This window comes from Oryctolagus cuniculus, chromosome 7 (genome assembly GCF_964237555.1).
Source record: "Oryctolagus cuniculus chromosome 7, mOryCun1.1, whole genome shotgun sequence".
NCBI classification, from domain to species: domain Eukaryota; kingdom Metazoa; phylum Chordata; class Mammalia; order Lagomorpha; family Leporidae; genus Oryctolagus; species Oryctolagus cuniculus.
Window position 1 is genome coordinate 146,261,479 of NC_091438.1, and position 22,571 is coordinate 146,284,049.

General features: G+C 62.0%; 1 protein-coding gene across 1 annotated transcript in view; it reads left to right on the plus strand.

Moving 5' to 3' along the window:
- Positions 1 to 3,650: 3,650 nt before the first annotated feature.
- RUNX3 (RUNX family transcription factor 3) overlaps positions 3,651 to 22,571 on the plus strand; it is a 55,094-nt gene continuing 36,173 nt past the window's right edge. The window contains exon 1 of the mRNA XM_051856666.2: positions 3,651 to 4,422. Within this exon, the coding sequence (XP_051712626.1) occupies positions 4,365 to 4,422 (58 nt within the window). The 5' untranslated portion in view covers positions 3,651 to 4,364. The remainder of the gene's footprint in view (positions 4,423 to 22,571) is intronic.

Sequence of the window (22,571 nt, forward strand, 5' to 3'; positions counted from 1 at the left end):
GGGTGAGTCTTCTTTGCCTCGTGTGAAAAGTGGGGGGATGCGGTGGGCTTGGGGTGCGCTCCCTTTGTCCACGGTGAAGCTCAGCACAGTGCTCTGTGTCCAGTGCTCCTGACTGGCAAGGAAATCCCCCAATGGCAGCAAACCAAGGTCACGGTGAAACAGCAGCTCTGCACCCTGCTTGAGGAAACAGATTTTATCGTCACTCCTAGCAGGTGCTTTCCTAACTGACCCCTAGACCACTGGCTTGTGGGAGTCACCCACACTCACTTCTCACGCTGTGCACCAGTCCGTGCCGCTGGCCAGCAGGGCCCTCCGGGGTGCCACACCTCTGCCCCACCAGCCTCTCCGCTGTCGACTTGCCCCCACGAGTTGGCCTTGTGTCCCTGTCCCGTCATGCCATCTCTCCCCCTTGGTGCAGGTCTCCGTGGACATCTCTGTGGTCGCCCCGCTCCCTCCGGCAGATGCCAGCCTGGGCCACTTGCTTCCTGCCTGTGCTGGGCGCTGTGGGAACACCCCCCTCTCACCCAGGCCCTGTGCTCTCCCCTCACCTGTGCTTCCAATAACCCTGGAATCACTGTCACTGCTTCCAACACTCACCGCGGCCGCCGTCTTCTGGGTGGACCCTGACCCCCCGTGACACTGCCTGGGAGCCCCAATTGAACGAAAACCACAATGGACACTTCGGAAAGACTTGGCAAAGGCAGGTTGCTGAAAAAGACCTTGCACTAGGGCTGGGGCAGGTGTTGTGAGACCGGGGTGGGGCGGGGGAGGAGAGGCGGGCTCTCTCCCCTTCCCGGGAAAGAAACCCCAGCCAGAGATAGAAAGAGAGGCCTCCTGGGATGGCTTAGCTGAAAGAGCAAGAGGAAACTGCCAAAGGCACACTTGGAAGTTCAACGCTCGTGGGTTTAAGATAAGAATTTTTAAAAAAGATTTACTTATTTTAATTGAAAGGCAGAGTTACAAAGAGGCAAAGACAGAGAGAGAGGTCTTCCATTCGCTGGTTCACTCCCCAGTTGGCCGCAACAGCTGGAGCTGCGCCAATCCGAAGCCAGGAGCCAGGAGCCAGGAGCCAGGAGCCAGGAGCTTCATCTGGGTCTCCCACACAGGTGCAGGGGCCAAAGGACTTGGGCCATCTTCTACTGCTTTCCCAGGCCATAGCGGAGAGCTGGATCAGAAGCAGAACAGCCAGGACTTGAACTGGCGCCCATACGGGTTGCCGGCACTGCAGGCGACAGCTTTACCAGCTACGCCACAGCACCGGCTCCAAGATACAATTTCTGTGATTTTTTCAGATACTGTTTCCTATGATCCCTTCTTTAATCAAATTTGCTTTTTTGTTTTTTTAACTAATCTGACTTCATTTTTTGCAGTGAAGAACAAGAGGAAACCTGACTTTCCTTGGCGTGCAGAGGGAACACACAACCAGAAGTTAAAGGGACAGGAGCTCCCTGGAGCTGGGCACCCACACTGTGCCACGGAAACTCACAACTATTTGTTCATTTCTTCCTCTTTACACTTTGGGGAGATGGGCGTTGTGGTGGGGCCCATTTCACAGACAGGGAAAGCAAGGCTCTAAAGGTAAAGCCGCTGGCCCATAGTCTCACTGCTGGTAGGAACCAAGCTCCGCCTTCAGGGACGGCTGCTTCCAGCCTCTGTGTTCTTTCTGCCCCTCTAAAGCGGCTTCCAGGGGGTTGTTTCAAAGGGCAGCTCACGCCTCCGGCGGGCAGGTGGTGGGTACAACTCCCTCCAGGGCAGGGTCAAGCCTGGCACTCAGCAGACCTTCGTCCCTCGGCCTCGGGGAACCGCACAGGTGCACCGCCAGGCCCCTGCAGCCCCTGGGCTCCTTCTCATCTCTGGGCCTCGCCTCAGCTTTCTGGGGAGGAGGAGCCCCTCTGGGTGATCAAGTTATGGGGGCCTGGGGGCCTGCTCCTCGGTGTGGAAAAAAACAGCCAAGTGGGTGGGGTTGGAAACTAGAGGCGGTGTGGGCAGAGTGGAAACCACTCTCGGGCTGGGAGCAGGGGCCCGGCTCCCACTGACTCACCCGAGGAGCCGGGATGAGTCTCTGCCCCTCGGGGGGCCTCCGTTTCCGCTTCAGTAAATGGGGGGGGTCTTCCCCACCGTGTCGATCTCTGAGTGTCCTACAGCATGGGAGACCCCAGAATGCGCTGAGCCGAATCAGGGCCCCAATCTCCAAGGACCCTGCCCGGGCACAACACAGGGTCGGGGTGGGGCAGTCTGTGCCCCCCACCCCCACCTCGCCGGTTGGTGCTGATTCCGTACCTGAGCTGACTCATAACGGAGCCCGAATGGCGTCACAGGGACTGAGCCAAGGAAACCCATGTTTGTGGCACCCGGCGCCTGGCACCCGCCCCGTCAACCAAGGTGTTATCCCTGTTTTACAGGAAAGGAAACCGAGACGAGGAGGAGGGAAGTGACTCGCTCCAAGGCCTCGAGGCTCGGATTGAGCGGAGCTGGGGCTGGAGCCCAAATCAGACTCCAGAGCCCTGTGGTTTTCACCACAAACCTGCTTCCTCCCCGGCCGAATTAGAACCCCCTGCCCCCGCCCCAGCACCAGGAGCCACCCCCAGTGGAGGGCTTCTCATTCGTTCGCCACAAGCGGGGCTCTGTGACCTCGGACAAGCCCCCTGCTCCTCCCCATACCCCCCCGCTCCTGTTTGGCCTACAGAGGCCATCGTGTGTCCAAGGGTGGAGGGCTGGTGCTGGGAGGGGCCGGGGTGGTGCCCAGGCTGCAGGGGGCACTTCCCGAAGTCTCGGACGTGAGCTGCAACGTCACGGCTGGCCAGTGGGAGGCTGGCGTTCCAATCCAGCCCCATGTGACCTTAGCCCAGCCGACCGCACCTCCCTGGGCCTCAGTGCCTCAGCCTGTGAAATGGGAGAGTAGAGCTCACCAGGGAAACGGAAAAAGCCCTCTCTGTCCTCCCCAGCCCCCAGCCCCAAGCCTTAGCTGGCCCCGGGCACACAGTGTGCACGGCTGAGCAGCCGCCCTCCACTCTCCTACTCCTGAGCCGCTGTGAGCCGGGACGATTCTGGGATGTGAAAGATTCAGCCGGAGGCACTGGGCAAGGAGGCGAGGAGACCCCCGGGCATTGGGGTGGTGCCAAGGACCCTGGGGCGGCTCAGGTGGGCTCAGGTGGGCCGGACTGACAAGCCGGGGCCTCAGAGCCCTGCTCAGGCCTGGCCTCCTGGCACCACTGCGCCACCGCCTTCGCAGGCGGGGCTTCTGCCGGGCACGAGGGCTGGCGGTGCCGCCTCATGTGTTTCCCATTTGTACGTAATCCCAGCTCCCATAAAACCCCCTGAAGTGCCACTGAGCCACACATGTGGCCGCCTCTGCCTGGCCGAGGCGGTGCAGGACAATGGCAGGGTGTGAGCCCCGCGCCCGCGGCGGCACCCGGCTCCCGGCGCCCGGTGAGGGGCCGGCGGGGCTCCCGGCCCGCCCAGGCCAACGCTGGCCTTAATTAAGAAGGAGTCTCCCACACTGGGTCCAAACCGCCGCCCCGGCCGCCCCCACTCCAACCGCTTTCAGTTCTGCTTCTGGGCCGCGTGCTGAGGCCAGTCCCACAAATAAAAGCCACTGCCTGCCTCTCTCTCTCCCTCTCTCTCTCTCTGTCTCCTCTCTCTCTCTCCAAAAGGCAGAGAAAGGCAGCCACAAGATCTTCTAAGAGGCCATGACGTCACGGCCCAGGTGACCGCGCCCCAGCCAATGGGCCAAGGCCGCGAGCTGGCTGCTGGCATCCTGTGTGCCGGGCTTGGGTTGACACTGGGAAGGCCTGGTCCCTCGACCACAGAACCACAAGGCCAGGCCCTCGGCCGCCTCCAGGGCCCTGCGCGGGAGCTGGTTGGCTCCGGTCGTCCCCACCCCCCGGCCGCCCTCGCACCGGCTGGAGCCTGGGCTCCGTCGAGGGTAAGCCTCATTCATTCATTCCCCGTGGCGCTGGTGCGGGGCCTCGCTGCCTCCTCCGCCCTGGCTGCCGAGCGCCCCTTCCCGCCATCTAATGATACACTGCACACAACTGCTGTTGAGAATTTGTGGGTAGACATTCCTGTGGGACCAGGGATCCAGATTCTTGGGTACAAACAGAAACTCTGCTTTCCTGGGGGATTTTTTTTCTTCTCCTCTCTCTCTCTCTCTCTCTCTCTCTCGCTCACTCACACACACTCTCGCGTTCTTTCCTTTTTTCTTTTTCGTAGCAGCAGGGGGAAAAAAAGAGACAAAACAACAAAACAAACAACAAAACCAACACCCCCCCTTCATTCTCCAAAGTAGTCAGGAAAAAAAAACTCTAACAAGGCCAGCCCAGCCCGGCCCCAGCCGAGCCCCTGAAGCGGCTGCAGAGCGGGGCATGGCCTCCAACAGCATCTTCGACTCCTTCCCCGCCTACTCGCCGGCCTTCATCCGCGGTGAGTAACGCGTGCCCGGGCCCCGGCTGGCCCTCGCGGGTGGGGAGCCGCGGCCACCACCCAGACCCTGGCCCAAGGACGTGGCCTGGCTACCTGACCCTGCAAGCCTCGGGGAGCCTGCGGGGAAGAGGAGCCAGTGGCCTCCGTGGTCTCCCGGAGTGGGACTTCTATCCGCAGCCTGTGGGGACAGTGGGCCACGGGCAGCAGCTCCCCCAGCCAGCTCTTGGAGGGTGCAGGGTGGAGGGAGAGCCCGGCTTCCTGCTTCTCTCGTGGGGCTCTGGGGGCCCCGCAGCCCAGCCCCCAGCCTGCCGGAGTGTGGCCCCTGCACCTGGGCTCAGGCAGAGCCGTGGGAGGCAGGTGGAGGCCGGGCAGCACCGTGGGCCCCCGGCGGCCTTCCCTGGCGGCGTCCCCGGGTGAGGGGGGGCGGCAGGAGGAGGGGAGCTGCTGGATTCGGGGCAGAATTTGTGCCGCCTTGGCTTGCCTCGGGGGTGGGGGGCAGGCCTGGGGAGCCTTGTGAGCCCAGGCATGGGGGAGAGAGAGTGTTTCTTGGGGTGCTTGCATCCATCCGTGGCTTGGAGGGACCCTGAGGTCTGGGCTGTGTCCCCGATTCTCCACTTGGTTGAGGCTGGACCTCATAGGGGCCTCTTGCTGCCGGTCTGGCCCTCAGGGTGGATGGGCCTTGGCCTCAGGCAGCCTCCTAAGCCGCCTCTGTCGTCCCCAGCAGAAGCCCAGATGGGGCCTGAGCGTCCCCTGAGCTGAGTGTCCCACAGCACAGTAGCCACTTTGCTGAGCAACCATAGCAAATTCCTTAACCTCTCTGAGCCCTGAGTGAGGTCCTAAGGCTGAGGCTGGGCTGCAGACGGGGGCTGGGCTTTTGGGTTGCTCAAAGGGACCAGTTCTCTGCCAGATGAGAGTTGAAGGCTTTCTAGAACTCCTGGGCTCGGGAGCAGTGGCTGTCCTCCCTCCGCCGAGGTGGTCAACGGGGCACGGAAGCCGGCCCGACTGTCCGTCTGCACTTCTGTCCATCTGTCCCCCTGCTGCCGGCTCCCAGGGTGACTCAGAGGAAGCACTTGGCGGCCAGCTCTGGGCAGGGCCCGACGCCCATGTGGGTCTTTGTCGTCCAGAGGCTTCGCCGAGGCTGGGCTGGAGTAGGGGCCGGTGGGGTCTGGGCGGGCAGAGACTGAGGTGGGGGCGGGAGGCCGCCGTCCCCGACATGGGGGTGCTCCCACCAAACCTGGCTGGGGCTGGTGACAGGCGGCCCGTCTGGGACCGGGGCCGTGGGCTCCTGCCTTCAAGCTGCTGCTATTATACGTGTTCCCTTTGTAGTCCTCGGAGCTAATTAAAGGCAGTTCTGTGGCAAGAAAATAAGAGTTTATAAAAACCATTTGCTGCGTCTTTGTAATCTACGCTTCTCCCTCCGTGAGCACGATGGAGAAATGCAGGGTTTAAAACAAAGGAACCCTGGGAGATGGGGCTGAAGGGCTCCCGGGGCCACGGAGGTGGCACCAAAGGAGAGGGAGGGGCAGTCGGCTGCTCTGGCCCACGGCGCGCACAGCGGCCTGATCGCTGCCCCGCAGGTGCCTCAGGTGCAGAAGCCTGGGTGGCGGGGAGGTCTGGGTCTGGGTCTGGGTCTGGGTCTGGGTCTGGGTCTGGGTCTGGGGTCTGGGGACCGAGGGTTCCCTGTGCTTCCGCGGAACAGCTCCGTCCACCACGCTGAGCCCTCTCCTGCCCAGTTCTGCTCCCAAATCCCACCAGGTCCCAGCTGCCGGTTTTATCCCCAGAGAAGTCCAGCCTGAGGGTACACTCCGCAGGGCCCCAATTCTACACGCCCACCCAGGGTCCTCACCCCGCTGGGAGGTGAATCTAAAAGCCTTCAGACTTTGTACATCTTGGAGTCAAATTTTTAAATGCAAAAAAAAAAAAAAAAAAAAAAAACCCACAAAGGATTATAAAGAAAAGCACATCTGTGGGAATGCCATTATCAAACTCGGAAAGAAAGCGCTTCTATGATCCGGTGGCCATGTGTCCCTTCATAGGAGCTGCTTGGTGGTGGCACAGCCACCGGCCTCGTGCAGCAGTGACGCGCGGGAGCCAGGGAGCAGAAGGCTTCCTGGCAGCCCTCACGACACGTGGGCACACGACCGCGGTGGGGAAGGACCCTCGGTTTCAGTGAGAGATCAGGGAATGATGTCATTATTTCCAGCCCACGTTCACGGACCCCCATGGCCTCTGCCAGTCGAGGAGCCCGGGGCTACAGCGTTTGCAGAATCTCCCGGGGTTGATGCATTGGGGGGAAGGCCTCCCCTACCCTCGCTCCTCCTCTCCATCCCCCCACCTCCCCAGGCCCACCTGTCCCACCCCAGCCCCTCAGCGAGCGCCTTCCTGCCCGCCATCCCAAGGTGGTTCGAGACGCTGGATTCCTGACTCCCACCTTGGACTCCGGAATGAGAATCTCTTGGGGCTGGGGCTGGGCGAAGCCCTTCAGTGATGGGGTGGCTCGGAGCGTGCTGGCCAGGGGCCTTGTCCTTGGGGCTGGGGCTGGGGGAAGCCCCCCGGTGACTGGCAGCTCGGGGCGTGCTAGCCAGAGGTCTCGTCCTCTGCCTCTGGCACCGTGCGCTGTGTGACTCCATCCGAGTCCGTGGACCTTGCCGTGCCCTGCTGGTAGTATGAGGAGGAGTGGGGTGGATTCCCTGCCTCTTGAGATGGCCGGGTCCCCAGTGAGGGTTGCTCTGTCTCCCTGGGTGGGTCCCCAGCTCTGTCACAGAGCTCCTGAAGCCCCCTCCCCCTGGTTTATTTTTCTGGCAAAGACCAGCAGCCCCTGCGGCCTCTGCCTGCCCTCACCGCCTGGGGCCGAGAGCCCTGGACTCCCTGCAGAGTCGAACCCCTGTCCCTGACCGCTTTGCCCTGCGTGCACATGGGGGCGAGGTTTGGGTTCCCGCCCAACCGTGCAGGGGCGCGGAGCAGCCACGGAAGAGCTGCCCCGGGGGTGGAGTTCGACAGTGTGGGGGCCTCCCAGGGGGCCTCGGGGTGCTTCTTCCTGTCTCTGACAGACGGGGAGGATGAGCCCTCGGGCTGTATCTCAGGCACTCTGTGTCCCTGTGGCCGGGCCCTCTTCTCTCTCTGGGCCTCAGTTTCCCTCTCTGCCCCTGGTGCACAGTGGCCTTGAGGATGCCCATGGTACCTTGTTCAGGGGCAGCTCCTATATCCCGAGTGTGCCCATGCCCTTCTTTTTTTTGTTTTTTGTTGTTGTTGTTGTTGTTGTTTTTATTATTATTTTTTTTTTTGACAGGCAGAGTTAGTGAGAGAGAGAGAGAGAGAGAGAGAGACAGAGAGAAAGGTCTTCCTTCCGTTGGTTCACCCCCCAAGTGGCCAATCGCACTGCGCCGATCTGAAGCCAGGAGCCAGGTGCTTCCTCCTGGTCTCCCATGCAGGAGCAGGGCCCTCCACTGCCTTCCCAGGCCACAGCAGAGAGCTGGACTGGAAGAGGAGCGACCGGGACAGAACCAATGCCCAACCAGGACTAGAACCCAGGGTGCCAGCGCCTCAGGCGGAGGATTCGCCTAGTGAGCTGTGGCCCCCGCCATCCCCAGGCCCTTCTCAGCACTCCCTGGGGCGCCTTCCCTCCCCACCCCCCCACCCCCCGCCAGGGCAGCAAGGCCCTCTACTGCACCTTGTGGGGGCCCTCAGGGCAGGCGGATGGAGAAGAGCCCCAGAGGCTGCCTGGCCTGGGAGTGGAGAGTGACACTGGGGCCCCGTCCCCCACCAGGAGCCTACAGGCAGCCTCAGTTTCCCTGTGGGTGAGCGGCGCTGACCAGACCCACCCCATGGGCTGCTGAGGGCATTAAAGGGGCAGAAGGCAGCGAACCTGGCCCCGTGCCGGGAGCAGGGGAACGGGGCAGAGCGGGGCAGGACTTCCACCGTGCAATTGGCGGGCTGCAGGGAAGACAATGGCACTGCAGAGAGCTCGCGGGGGAGGACGGGATGTTGGGAGTTGCAGGAGGGGCATGGGCCGAGCTCGGGGACTTCCGGCAGAACCCCCTCCATGCAGGAGTGGCACAAGGTGACAGGAAGGGGCAAGGAGGCCCCTGGCAGAGGGAAAGGGCTGGGCAAAGGCATGCCGGCAGGCAGGGATGGGGCTGGAGGCCTTGCACGGGGGGCAGTGCTGGAGGGGTACCCAGCCCTGGCTGCCCCGTCTGCGGGGCCTCCCCTGCCTGGCCAGGCTTCTCTCGGCCATGGGTAGGGTTGGTTCTCAGGCAACAGGCGGGCTGTGTGGAGGGGGTTCTGACTCAGACGTCACTGGACAGGAAGGAAGCTGCGTGGACCTTCCCCACATCCGTCGCGGCTCTGTCCCCTCCTAAGCTCAGGGCAGGAGCTGGCAACAAGGGGCTCTCGCGGGGCTGACACCAAAAGCCCCAGGTAACCCTGGACAGTTGGTCACCCCAAGTGCAAGCACCCCGGAGGCCAGCCTGCCGGCCACTCGGCGCCCACGACGGCGGCCTTGCCTGGCGCCGCGGCTGCCCAGCACACACCCGTCTCCCCAGACCACCCTGCCTGTCCAAAGGGCACCCCCGGGCTGGGAGGGCATTCCTGGGAGCCCCCCGCTGCCCACAGGGCCTGGGCGGGCCAGTGGCGGCCCCACACACTGGGACTGTGTGTCCCGGCCTCGCCCGCACCCACTGCGGCCCCCCTGGTCATATAGAGGGCCCATTGACGCCTGGGCCCGGAGGTGGCAGCATCAAAGCCCATGCTTGCTGGGCTACCTGAGGGGGAGGGGCTGGGAGGGGCCTGCAGACATGAACTTGCAGGAGGCTCTGAGAGGCAGGACGCTAGCAGCACCCTCTGACCCCAGCGTTGCCCAAGAGAGGCCAGGCTCCTCCAGCCGTGGGGACACAGAGCCCTGGACTTAGGGGTCAGGGGGGCAGTCTCCTGGGGAGACCACCTCTGTGGATCCTTCCTCAAATCCCCCGGCGCCCCACTGGTTGGGGGTCTCTCGGCCCCAACCTTCAAGGCTGCATGCAAACAGCACCCCTCCCCACCAGGAGTCACCTTGGGGCCCCCTGCAGCCCCCAGGAAGTTCTGTCCACTCCTTGTGTTCCGGCCCAAGGCCACCTTGGAGCTCAGTGAGTCGTCCCTGCTGGAGAGGAGGAAGGGAGAGGGGTCTGTTTAGTCATCAGAGAGTTTGCACAACCCCCCCCTCCCCCATCAACGGCCCTGAACAGCAAGCCCTCGGCTGCGGGGCTGGAGTAGGGATGAGACTCCGGCCTGGCCCCAGGAAGGCTGAGCACGAGGACCGGGAGTCGGCCCAGGAGACTGTTGGGGCTGGGGCAGACGCTGCCTCCCCCTTGTCTGAGAGCGGGGAAACTGAGGCGCACAGATGGGAGTGACCTCAGGAGAGGCCCGGTCCCGCCGCTGTCCCTGCAGGGTCCAGCCGTCTGCCCCGTGCAAGGAGCCAGAGAGCCGGCCTTCCAGCTGGGCAACCCATCACCAACCCTGTAACACTGGCCCCAAAGGCAGGCTGCAGAGAGGGGTGGGCCTGGCCCCGAAGCCTGGGGGAGGGGGCCAGGCTGGCTCCGACTGGGGTGCAGTGCAGGGAGGGGAGGGAGAGCTGCCCCGTGATGAGGGGGAAACACAGACACTGCGCCTGCGTGGCCGTGGAAGCAGCGCCGCGCCTCTCTGTGCTCGGTTTGCTTGTCTGTAAAATGGGGGGAGTGGAGTAGAGCCGGCGCAAGGCTTGCTGGGTGGACTTGGTGAGATGTGTATTGGGTATCAAGCTCCCTCCCATAAGTGCCAGAAACACTTGCTTATTGATGCTCTTTGTCCTTTTCTGAAAAAAAAAAAAAAAGTCTCTCAAGCTCTGAGCGGGAGGTGAAGGTGAGAAACCCTCTTTGCCCCCTCCCGTCCAGCCCCAGCCTCCTGTCCCCCTCCACTCCTGGCCTTGGGGGACCCTGTCACTGTCGTCCATGTCGCCTCCCCCACACATATCCAGAGGGTGCCCCTGCCCCAGGAGCTCACGGGAGCCACTCAGAGCCCCCTGCTCAGTGATGGAGGGAAGGAAGAGTGACTGAACAAGTGAGCGAGCCGACACCGCCGCCCGGCAGGCTTCCAGCTGCGCGCCACTTCCCCCTGGGCTGTCTGGCTTCTGTGAAACGTTTGCTGGCCTGAGCCCCAGCGCTCCTGGCCAATGGGTGCAGGCAGCACGAAGGTTTAGGTTCCTCTTCGGGGTTTTCTTTCGAGTCTGGGAACCGGGTTTTTGGCCAAAGGTTCAGACTTACGTGTAGGCGGCGGCAAGGACAGACTGCGCGACGTCCCACCCGCAGGGTGGCCAGCACCGTGGGGCGTGGTGACCCGGAGCGGGGCAGGGGGTGGGGTCGCTGCCCAGTGGGCTTGTTGGGAGTGCAGGAGTTCAGGTCCCAGAGCCCTGGTCCACTCGCTTTGCTGGGAGGGGGCGCCTGAGCAGAGGTGCGCTGGGGCCGTGTCCCTGTCCCCAGACCCGACTGCCAGGGTGCCGGTGGCTGAGGGCAGCACCCACAGCCCCAAGAGCCTGGCGTGGGCTCTGGGACCTCGCTAGTGCGGTTCCGGCAGGGAGCTTTGTTCTGCATTCTGTCGGCGGTGACGTGCTTCCCAGGCTTTGTAAACACTGAACGTCCATTACTGGCAGATTTAGGGAGAATTTTTTTTTTTTTTCCAAAGAAAGAAAGAGGAAGAAGCTGCTGCACCCTCCCAGGGAGCCATGCTGCATCCAGCTTGGGCTCCAGCCGGATCACAGGGCTCCTGCCAGCCCCCGCTCCCAGCAGCCCTCCTCCCTGGCCTGGCTGGGCAGAGCGTGTATACAGCAGGTGCTCGGGAGACGCCTGTGACCTGAGCTGAGGTCCCAAGCTGGAGACACCTTCCTGGGAGAGGCAGGCCAGGTTTCCCTGGATTCTCACGTTTCCCTGGACTTGGGCTCGGATATGGGCAAATCAGAGTCACTCTGTGGACATTTATTGAGCACTTACTGCATGCAAGCGCTGTTTGGGGCACGGAGGATGCAGAGCCGACACTCTGTCCTGTGGAAAGTCCCCACTGTCTTTCAGCTTACAGGTGGGGAAACTGAGGCCCGAGAGGCCACGAGCCTTGCCTGGGCCCCATGGCCAGGAAGCTGCAGAAGCTGTGCCCCGCCCCCGACTGGAGCCTCAGCCCTGGGGACTGCTAAGTGTTCCCGTTTCCCCGTTAATTCCTCTCTGCTGTTTGCCAAGACTCGGGCAGGTGGCGCGGCCCAGCGGCAGCTCCCCCGGGAGAGGAAGGGAGAGGGAACCTCTGTCCATGCGTCCCTGTGCACCAGGCGTGGTGGCGGTTCCCTGGTGAGCATATCCCCTTTCGCCATCGCGATCCGTAGCAGGTGTCACCGTTATTGTCGCCCTCATTGTGCAGCTGGGAAGTGACTTTCACCCAGGTCGTGTAAGGGAGGAAACGCAAAGCCCAGCATCTGGCCAGGCAGATGTCTCCTCCTCCTGATGGCCTAGCCACACCACCTCCATGGAGCCCTCCCTGATTCCTCCAGACGAGGTGGTTCACGTCATCCTCTGTGCGACCAGAACACAGTCAGGTCCTTCTCCAGGAAAGGATGGAATCAGACGGATCTGGCAAGGACTGCAGATGGCGCAGGAGGAGGGAGGGGCACGGGGAAGCACGGCAGAGGGGCCGTGGTCCTGTGCGGAGGAGGCTGGAGGAAGCTGGGTCAGGCTGGGGGACAGCCAGGGCTCCGGTCGGGCAGGACCTGGACTGGCAGTGCCCGTGGTGCACAGGGCAGTTCTCTGAAATAGGCCAGCGTGGGCGTGCACCTGGAGCACACGTCGTGTGTGTGCGTGTGTGTGTGTGTGTGTGTGTCCTGCTGCACCTGCCCGCCAGGCCCATCTTTATCGCGGTGTAGACGTGCATCTGAGCAGCGGGGTACGTGGAGCGTGCTCGCGTGCTCGCGGGCAGGCACGTGCGTGGTCAGACAGGAGCGGGGCAGAGAGCAGAGCTGTGACAACGACACCCACCCCGGCCGGGGGCACCTCCGACTCAGCGCACGGTGCAAAACGCAAATACAGGGCCCTGGGTTCAAAACACGCTGAGAATTCCAGGGCGGTGGTCACGGAACACTGCACCACCACGGGCCTTCCCTGGGGACTGCACGGGCTCCTGGGCACGAGGCTGGCCTGGCCGACAGATCCCTTGCCCTGAAAACCACCTTCTAGCTCTCTTCCTCTGCGACTTGGGCACAAGTTAAGAGATTAAAACAGAGGAGGGGTGTGCATTTGGCACAGCACTGATGACGTCATTTGGGACACCCTCATTCCATACAGGAGGGCCTGGGTTCAAGTCCTGACTCCAGCACCCTGCTCATGTGCACCTGGGAGGCCGTGGTGATGGCACCATGTTTTAGGTGCCTGGGTGGCGCTCCCGGCTCCTGACTTTGGCCTGGCTAATGTCGCAGGCATCTAGATGGGGAGTGAATCCGTGGAAGATCTCTCTGCCTCTGCCCCCGCCTTTCAAATAAATAAAAATAAAGGCAGCTAATTTTTAAAATCAAACAGCAACAAAGTAAGTCTCGAGTGGGCTCACACCTGGAGGATTTTAGAAACTGTGAGAGCATCGGGGACAGCCGCTCCAGGCCTCCTCCGCTTGCTCTGGCCCAGGACGCCTGCGGGAGCCAGGAAACCCCAAAACGAACGCCGCCATCTTGGCACCCAGAGAAAACCCCCCGTTGTGCAGTGCGCTTCCTTCCAGTCTGTTTCCCCCGGCCCAGGTCTTGTTCGTGCCTCTATGTTGAAGGCGTGGGGAGACTCATTTGGGAGCCGCACTAATATTAACAGCGGTTACGCAGACGTGGGGGGGGTGCCTCAGAAGAATCTAGAACCGTGCTGTCACCGGGACCCTCCGTGCTGCTGCCCCCTGCCCCCAGTGCCCCGCGTGGGAACCCCCGGCCGCGTGGGAATATTCAGTCACTGCAAGGCGGCTGGGCCAGAGGAGGACCGCACTTTTGATCTTTCATTTTCATTCTAATTTTCATTTCAACAAGCCCATGTGGTTCCCTAGCTGGCCCGCGCCAGCGGATCCAAGGGAGTGGGTGCCCAGCTGTCAGGGTCTCTCCCCGGTAGAGAGGAGATCACGGGGTTCCTCGTTTTTCCACACAAAGCTTCGTGCGTGAGAAGCCCACGCAGCTTTCAGAGTCACGGGGAAGCTGATGAGAATTTGCAGTTCTACGTTCAGCTCCGGAGGGCAAACCACTTTAGGTTGTTTTTTAAAGATTTATTTATTTGAAAGGCAGAAAGAGACACAGAGAAAGAGAGAGAGAGAGAGAATCTTTCCTCTGCTGGTTCACTCCCCAAATGGCTGGAACAATTGGGACTGAGCTAGGCTGAAGCCAGAAACCAGGAGCTTCTTCCGGTCTCCCACGTGGGTGCAGGGGCCCAAGCACTTGGGCCATGTTCTGCTGATTTTCCAGTCACGGTAGCAGAGAGCTGGATCAGAAGTGGAGTAGCCGGGACTCGAACCAGCGCTCTCACAGGGGACACTGGCGCTGCAAGCAGCAGCTTAACCCCCCCCCCCCACCGTGCCACAAGGGCAGCCCCAACCTTTTCAGTTTTAAAAGCTCATGGTGGGGAGAGCAATCCTGCCGGAGCGGAATCTATTTTTACTTTTCCTATTACCACACAGAAGAGGAACGCGGGCATCAGAATCGAAGCTGCGGTTTGATTTCCAGTTTGGCTGCTCTGGGCTGTGCGGCCACTTAACCCCTGGGAACCTCAGCTCCCTCATCTGTGAGATGGGGATATTCACGCTGCTGGCCAGCAAGTGCGTGTCCCTGGAGCTGACTTCCACGGAGGCAGCCGACAGTTACGGCTCTCGCCCCCTTGCCCTGAGCTGGGAGGCAGGAGCCCAGGCAGCCTCCCGCACTGCGAGTTCGGCCCTGTTATCTGAAACGAAAGGGCTCCCGGCCAACCGAGACCCAACAGAAGCATCTAGAAGCTCCGGGGAGCGTGCTGTCCACCAGGGGTCGCGGGCGCAGGGTGGTCGGTCACCTTTTCAAGGACCTAGGAAATTGTATGGAATGAAAAGGAAACTACACTGGATCCTAAATACAGAAAGGAGAATTCGAAATTGAGATTAATGAATTGTGATTGTCCGGAAAATACAGATTCCGACATCTCAACCCAGTTACGATGTGAGCAGCGGACACTGTGACAGCTCTGACTGCACGCGTGCACTGAGCACTTCATGTGGCTTTGCTCATTGGATCCTCGCGACCCCAGAAAACAATGTTGGGAAGCCCATTTTATAGATGAGAAGGCAGAGGCACAAAGAGGTGAAGCCACCTGCCCAGGTCACCCAACTGGAGTTCAAAGGCAGGCAGGCAGCCTGCATCCAGGGCCTGTGCCCCTCGCCACAGCGATGAGAGCTTTGGGGTTCCCTCTGATCAGGGAGCATCCCGCATCTCCCCTGGGCCCTTATTGTGAAGAGCTGGTGCCGCTGTGTCCTTCAGCCGCATCCTACAGGGCTGGGGGGCGGCCAGGGCGACTCAGCACCGCCCCTTTCTCGCTGGATGAGTCGGGCCTTCCCTGGGCTCCAGGTCCCTCACCTGGGCACCTGGCCAGCAATCATTTCAGGGCCAAGAGAGAGAAAGTGGTAAAACCCACGTGTGGCCCATGCAGATGGCACTTGAGGGGGACGGGGCCCTCTTTCACCATAACACAGCTGGAGAAACCGAGGCGCAAAGAGAGGGAGGCCACGGCCAGCGCCCAGCTCAGAGGTCCCCCCAGAGAGCCAGCCAGACCAACCCTCCTGCAGCGTGGTTAGCAGGCCTGGGTTCCAACCCCACTCCCACCTGCTCCAGCCCTGCCCTGTGGCTCTCAGCCGAGGGGGAGCAGGGAGCGCCAGTCCCTCGGATCTCCTGGGGGTCTCCCAGGGCCCAGAGAAGCATGAGGATTCAGGCAGGCGGACGGGTGGCTGCCCCGAACTCAGCCCTGCTGGCCCCTCCCCGCGCCCTGGGCCTGCCCAGCACAGACAGGAGCCTGGTTCCTACGCCTAACTGTGGCTTCCCAACCTGCCAGGGCCAAAGGCAGGGTGGAGGCCCCAGTGGGCAGGCTGCAGATGGCCTCCCCGTCCCTGCCTTGATGGACAGTGGTCCCGGGGAGATGGGTGCCGGCCTTGCACTTTGCACACGTTGTGGCCAATGACAACCACAGAGGCCGCGACTGGATGAGGGAGGCAGGACTGCAGCTTGGTCAGTAGCCAGGGCAGGGCCTCAGCGACAACCTGGTGGCTCAGGTTAGGGGTCAGCCTGTGGCCATCTGGGTGCTCCGCGTGGGGCCTCAGCGACAACCTGGTGGCTCAGGTTAGGGGTCAGCCTGTGGCCATCTGGGTGCTCCGCGTGGGGCCTCGTGTGCTGTGTTCACCCGCGAGTCCCCAGGGCTGGGACAGGCCCCGGAGACACCGCTGGAGGACTGGCTAAATGAACACCTCGCCCAGAGCAGCCAAGGCTGCGGCGTAAGCCCCGGGCCCTGCGGAAGTGTGTGCATTCAGATTAGCCGGACCTGGATTCGAATCTTGCCGCTGCTCCGCCTATTCCTGGAGGGAGATTCCTTCTTTTCCCCTGGCTTCCTCTCCTGGACACTGGGGAGACCCAGCCCCTCTCCCCTCCCCGGGGTGGTGGAGGATGGGGAAGCCGCATGGGAGGGGCTCGGAGGGATGACCTCAGAGGGCCACAGGTGCTATGGCTCTCCCTGGTGCTATGGCTCTCCCAGGTGCTGCCGGTGGTTGCTCTGGCGTTAGAAATTCAGGCTTTAGCCTTTTTAATGTGCTTTTCTGTGTTTTCTAAGTTTTCTTGCCGTGTCATAGTACTTGTACCATGGGGGGCAGGGGAGGGGGCGGAGATGGAAGCAGTGTGGTTAACCGTGTTGTTTAAGCAGTCAGACAATAAGAGGCCAGGCCCAGGCTGCTCCCCTCCCCTCCCCGAGGAAGCCCCGCCCCCAACATCACCCTCCCCCACACGGCTGTGCCTTCGGGGGCTCTGGGTAGGACTGGTGGGAGTGCTCGGCCTCCGTGCAAGCCTAAGCCTCCCCTGGGACAGCAACCAAAGCCTGGCCCACCTGCCTCCACGTCGGGCCGCCTGGCCTGTGTGCTCACGCCCACCGTGAGGTCACGCACACAGTTCAGCAGTCGCGCCCACCGCGACAGACAGTGGCTTTCCAGGAACCACTTCCTGGGGACACCAAGGGAGGCTCCCTTGGGCCACAGGACCAGGTGTCCCTTGGTGTCCCCAAGGGAGGCAGATGTGCCCCACTGCTCTGGCCGGGGAGCCTTCCTTGTTCCGGGAGTCCCTGGACACCTCCACGGGCGCTGCCCAGGGCCCGTGCTTTGGGGTGGGGGAGCCCAGAACCGAGGGCACAGAAGGGCCCAGCTCAGAACGCAGTTTCCCAGCGGCTGGGGGGGGCCTCAGAGATGCCTGGAGACCACTTCTGACATGGACAAGCTGAGGCCTGGCAGGCAAGGGCCCTGCCTCGGGTTCCCCCACGAAGAAGGCAGAGGTGAAGCCAGGCTAGCCCGGTGGAGCTGCATCACAGCAGGGGAGGGCAGGGTAGAGAGGAGAGAGAGCGAGCGAGAGTGCGCGAGCCAGCAGACAGGGAGGCAGCTGGCCCTGTTCGCACCCGGGCCACACAGGCACCTTCCGGCTGTGGCTGTGACGGGCTGAGCTGCTGGGAGCCCTGGCAGGCTCCAGGGAGCCTGGGTGAAGTGCACACAGCTCCCTGGGTGGCGAGGCCAAGCCGATGCAAATAGGAGGGGCCCCCAGGGGCCTGGGTTAACCCCCTGAACTCATTTCTGGCCTCGTCTTCCTGTGGGGTCGGTTAAAAAATAGCCTCCCATCTGCCGCGGCCGGGGAAGGCAGCCTCCATCTGGGGCCGTCGGGTGCCTCCCAGGCCAGCCGGGGCCGAGCCCCGCTGGCTCCAGCCCCTTCCAGCCCGGCTGCGGCCAGCGACGCGTGGGACGGTTCTCTCTCCCTTTGACTCAGCTCTGAGCTACGCCACCCGCTCTGCCCAGAGCAGCCACGAGCCCATGAGGCTGTCAAATAAATCCCTGCTCTCCCATTTTTCAGATGGAGAAGGTGAGGTGCAGGGACTTCTCAGGACAGGAGCAGGATCCAGTTACCCAGCATTTAGGCCCAAGCCTGTCTTTGCTTCCGGGTGACTCTGGGACTGTGGCCCATTGGCAGCAGGCAGCAGGTGCTGTGGGACACTGTTTTTGCACACCCACATTATAATACCCAGCACCCACTGTTCCCCTCATGTGGCCTCCCACCAGACCCCGGCAGACTTGGGGTGGGTCTCAGATCCTCTGTGACGTCAGCTAGGCCGCCTGGCTTTGCAGACCCTCAGTGTTCTGATCCGCAAGGTGGGTGACAGCCATCCCACGCTCCGAGGGTCATTGTGTGGACATGGCGAGCCCAGCCAGTGAACTCCCAGCAAGTGTGGCATCGCCACAGGCCCAAGGTCACGCACGGGCCCAAGGTCACGAGCTCCCCGAGAACCACGGAGATCTCTGTGGCTGCTTGGTTGGGAACAAGTATTTGAGGACCATAGCACAGACACCAGCGGCGGCATGAGTGGCTGTCCTCAGCCGTGGCTGCACACAGGGAGGCCCGGGGGACGTATGTGGATGCGGCTCGTCTCCGGGAGAGGTGGAAGAAGCCCAGAAGTCCAGGCAGCTGGGGGGAGCGGAGTTGTGTAGGCCACCACAGGGAGGGGGCGGATGGGGCTGGTGGCTCACAGCAGGGTCCCCCACACACACCCTGGGCTCAGCGCCCCAGCCCCAGACCCCGTCCTAAGGGAGGGCCAATCAGGGATGTGGCTAAGACTACGCAAGGGTGCTCCCTGCAGTGCCTCGCTAATGACAGAAACCCAGAAGCACCCTGGACAGCTGACCACGAGGGGACACAGCGGTGGTCCCTCCCCCACCCCACCCCCAGCACGTCCGGTCCCTGCCATCCGGGAGTGGGTTTGATGTCACGGGGGGAACACACATGAAGTGTTGGTTGGATTCAAACGCAGAGCCCCGACAGCGAGCGCTGCGTGTTCCCGACGCTGGGACAGACGCAGAGACGGCAGGCGGGGAGGGCGGCAGCCATCCGTGCAGCAGGAAAACCTGCAGGCCTAACCCGAAACCCTGGCCATTGTTCCGGGTGGCAGGATTGTGGGTGGTTTTCATTTTCTTCTTCATAATTTCATTATTTTCCAATTTTTCTTTAATGAATGCACATTATTTTTATACTCGGGAAAAAAATGTGTTTTGTTTTAAGAGGTGGGGGCAGATGAAGGGCGGCTTTTCCCCTTTTCCGAGACTCCAGCGCTCAGGCCCACGGTGGGAAAGATGCTCACTCATTCATTCATCCATCCATTCATTCATTCATTCCGAAATGCTCCTGGAAAGACCCCCACAGAGAGCCAGGCTCGGTTCTAAGTTCCACGCAGACCCAAAGAGCTGAGTGTGACCCATGCGTGTCCCCAGGGTGGTCACCGCAGGCTGGGGTAGTTGGGTCTAACTAACGCTGGGTCACAGTGGCTGTTTCCTTCCAGTGGGTGAGGACAGGAAGCCGTGGGAAGAGAGAGGAGACAGGGACCGAGCCCTCCTGGGAGTGTCAGAGCCAGTCTCCCCCAGCAGGGGAATAAGGACGAGGCTTGGGTGTTCAAGTAGGAGTTTGGCAGCCAGAGAGTGGGAGGGGCTCCTGGAGAGGAAGGGGGCCGCTGTGGGAGGAGGAGCAAGTGGGAGGTAAAGCCAGAAGGTTCTGGGAGCCAGGGTCTTTATTTTTTTTTTAAGATTTATTTATTTATTTGAAAGGCTGAGAGACAATGAGAAAGGGAGAGGCACACGGAGAGAGAGCTTCCATCCACTGGTTCACTCCCCATGTGACTGCAGCTCCATCCTCGCCCTCTTCCGCTGCCCTCCCGGGCACATTAGCAGGGAGCTGGATTGGAAGCAGAGCAGCCGGGACTTGAACTGGTGCACTTATGGATGCCAGTGTCACAAGCGGTGGCTTCATCCTCCGCACCCCAATGTCCACTCCAAGGAGCCAGGGTCCTCAAGAGCTTGGAATTGCCCAGCTTGGCCACTCGATGGTCATGTGACTTGGAGGAACTCATTGGACCTCCTGGGCCTCAATTTCCTCGTCTGGGAAATGGGCTGGTGGACTTGGTGGCTGCTGCAAGAACTGGGCAAAGTGACGGAGCACACAGCACTGTGTCTGGCAGGTGGTGAGGGCTGTGAACTGAGCTCTGGGCCTTCGTGCTCAGGGTCCTGCGGGTGTTCTGGAAGCCAGCGAGGGTTTTTAGGCAGGAAGCGAATGTGAATTCGCTCACTGATTTAATTCACTCACTCAATCGGTATTTCTTTATGTTAAGATTAATTTGTTTATTTGAAAGGCAGAGAAAGAGGGAGAGAGAGAGGGATCTTCCATCTTTGATTCACTCCCCCAGATGGCTACAACAGCCCTGGCTGGGCCAGGCCAAAGCCAGGAGCCAGGGACTCCCTCTGGGTCTCCCATGCAGGTGCAGGGCCCAAGCACTTGGGACATCTTCTGCTGCCTTCCCAGGCCATAGCAGAGAGCTGGATTGGAAGTGGAGCAGCCGGGACTCGAGCCGCACCCATATGGGATGCCGGCACTGTAGGCGGCGGCTTTACCCGTCACGCCATGGCATCTGCCCCAGATCTTGAGGTTCCTTTTACACAAACTTTCTGAAGTCCCACCCAGCACATACTCAGAAACTGCCACAGGGGCTGGGGCTGGAGTTGCCCGGATAAAGGCCGGGAGACCCAGCTTACCTGAATTTCAGGTAAACAGTGAATAATCACAATACTGGGGACCCCTTCACCCTCCAGCAGTGCGCAGCATTTCACCGCAGGGCTCCGTGCGGGTCGCTGGGAGGGAGGCAGCAGCACGGGACAGCGAGTGGCTGCAAGGGGAGAGGAGGCCGCGTGTGCGCAAAGGGTCTGTTTCCAATGGAGCCGTGCGTCGGGCCGGCGATCTGCCGCCACTGTGGCCACACTCCCGGGGCCACGCGCACTGGCTGGTCACGACCAGCAGAAAGCCTACGCCAAGGCCGCGCTGCCTTCTGGAGTTCTGGGGAAAGCTTGGTTCCTGGTGGTCGCCTGCCTCCCTCGGCCCCACCTCCAGCTTCAAAGCCGTGACCCGGGGCGGAGGCTCCTCCTCCTGCTCTCCCTGGCTGTCCCAGGGGTCCTCCAGGCCCCGCCTCCCTCTGACTGTCCTTCTCTGCCTCCTCCTTCCACCTGTACTACACTGGCTACACCGGCCCATATAAGCCAGGACAATCTCCCGCCCCAAAGTCCTAATCTTCATCACGTCGGTGACATCACCTTCACCATAAAATGGCAGAGTCGTGACTGGTTTCTGGTTTAGGGTGTGTTCATCTTTGGGCCCATCACCCTGCCTACCACACAGGCCCAGAGAAGGCCTCTTGGAGGAGGCAACAGGGGCCTGCTTGAGGGGAAGAGAGTGCAAAGGTCCTGTGGTTGGGGATATGATTGGCAGGTTTGAGGCCAGTGTGGCTGGAGCGAGGTGGGGGAGGGGCCAACTGGAAGGAGAGGCAGGCAGATCACCAAGGCCCACTGGAAAGACAGACTCGAGGATGCCCCTCCCCATCCTGGCCCTCCGCTGCCCCCACGCCCTGCCCCTTGGTCCCACACCGGGCCTCTTGCCAGTGGCCTCTATTAGCAAGGCCCCAGCATCCCAGGTAGAGCAGCAGGAAGTGAGGAAGACATTTAGACCGGTGAGGGACGCGGCCTCAGTGCGCCACCCCCACTGCCAGGGAATCCGCACTCTTCACCAACGTCTAAGGCCCCCGTCTCCTCCAAAGCGTCTCCCGATAAGAAGACGGCAGGCGTCCCTGCAGCAGGAGGGATTCTGGTTAGGCGTCTGAAAGAACTTCCCATGTGCTGGCTTAACATCTGAGATAGGTCCTGGCTGGGGGTCCAGGAGACCAGGAGCTGTCTTCAGGCACCGGCCGAGCTGCCAGGGTGACCTGGAGGGGGGAAAGTCCTGGCGGGGCACTGCCCGTGGCCTCTGACCAGCTCGTGACTTCATCATGCCCCGCCCCCTCTGCAGATCTGTGTCTCCAACCCAGGGGCCAGACGGACTCAGGACCCCCGAGGTCCCCCTATCGCGGCCGGCGCAGTCCACCCTCCGAGACTCTGCAGCCGCAGTTCTCAGGTCCTGGGTCAAAAGCCTCACAGCCAAGGGGAGTGTTTGGCCTAGTGGCGTTCTATGTCCCAGGGCCTGGGGTCAATGCCCAGCTCCAAGTCTGACACCAGTTTCCCCCCATCGCAGGCCCTGGGTGGCAGCGGTGATGGCTTGAGCAGCCAGGCCCCTGCCGCCCCCGTGGGAGATCTCAGAGTTGTGCGACTTGGGCTGTACCTCAGTTTCCCCATCTGTAAGTGGGGCGACCACAGGACCCCACTGTGTGGGCAGAGAGAGGATGGAAGGCACAGAAGCACACGGCACGCACGCCGGGAGAGCCCCCGGGGCGAAGTCTGTCACTCTGTCCCCAGGAGCCCGGCATTCGTGGCTGTGGGGTTCCTCATTCCAGGCCCCCGGCCCCGGCCCCCGCCACGTGCTGGGTGGCAGGCCTGCCCCACGACCACATGAAAAGCCCTCCCCCCAGGGTGTCCCCACACCTGGGAAAGCCGGCAGCCTGCCCGGCGCTGGCCCCGCCCGGTGGCTGGAACACCGGGCAAGATCAATGGAACCCGGCCGGCTTCCAGGGCAGCCACCTTGTTCCAATCAGGGCTGGGCGCCTTCCGCCCGGGCCCCCCGCCCAGCCCGTGACCTCTGGGGAGCGCGCCCGCAGCCGGACTGGGCAGCTGCAGCCTGTGGCCTGCACGGCAGAGGCAAACACGGGGGGCAGGGCGGGGAGCCGGGCACTAGGAGCACCAGGCCGGGAGCTGCGGCCTGGGTCTGCCCTCGGCATTCGAGGCCAGGCAACGCTGGGCAGGTTCCTTCCCTCTCCGGCCTCGGGGGAAGCAAAAGAGAGGAAAGGGAGCAGGGTTTTAGGAACAGGGACAGGGCAGCGAGGCCACGGGCGGTGCACTCTCGCCTGCTCCCCGCTCCCCTCCTCCTC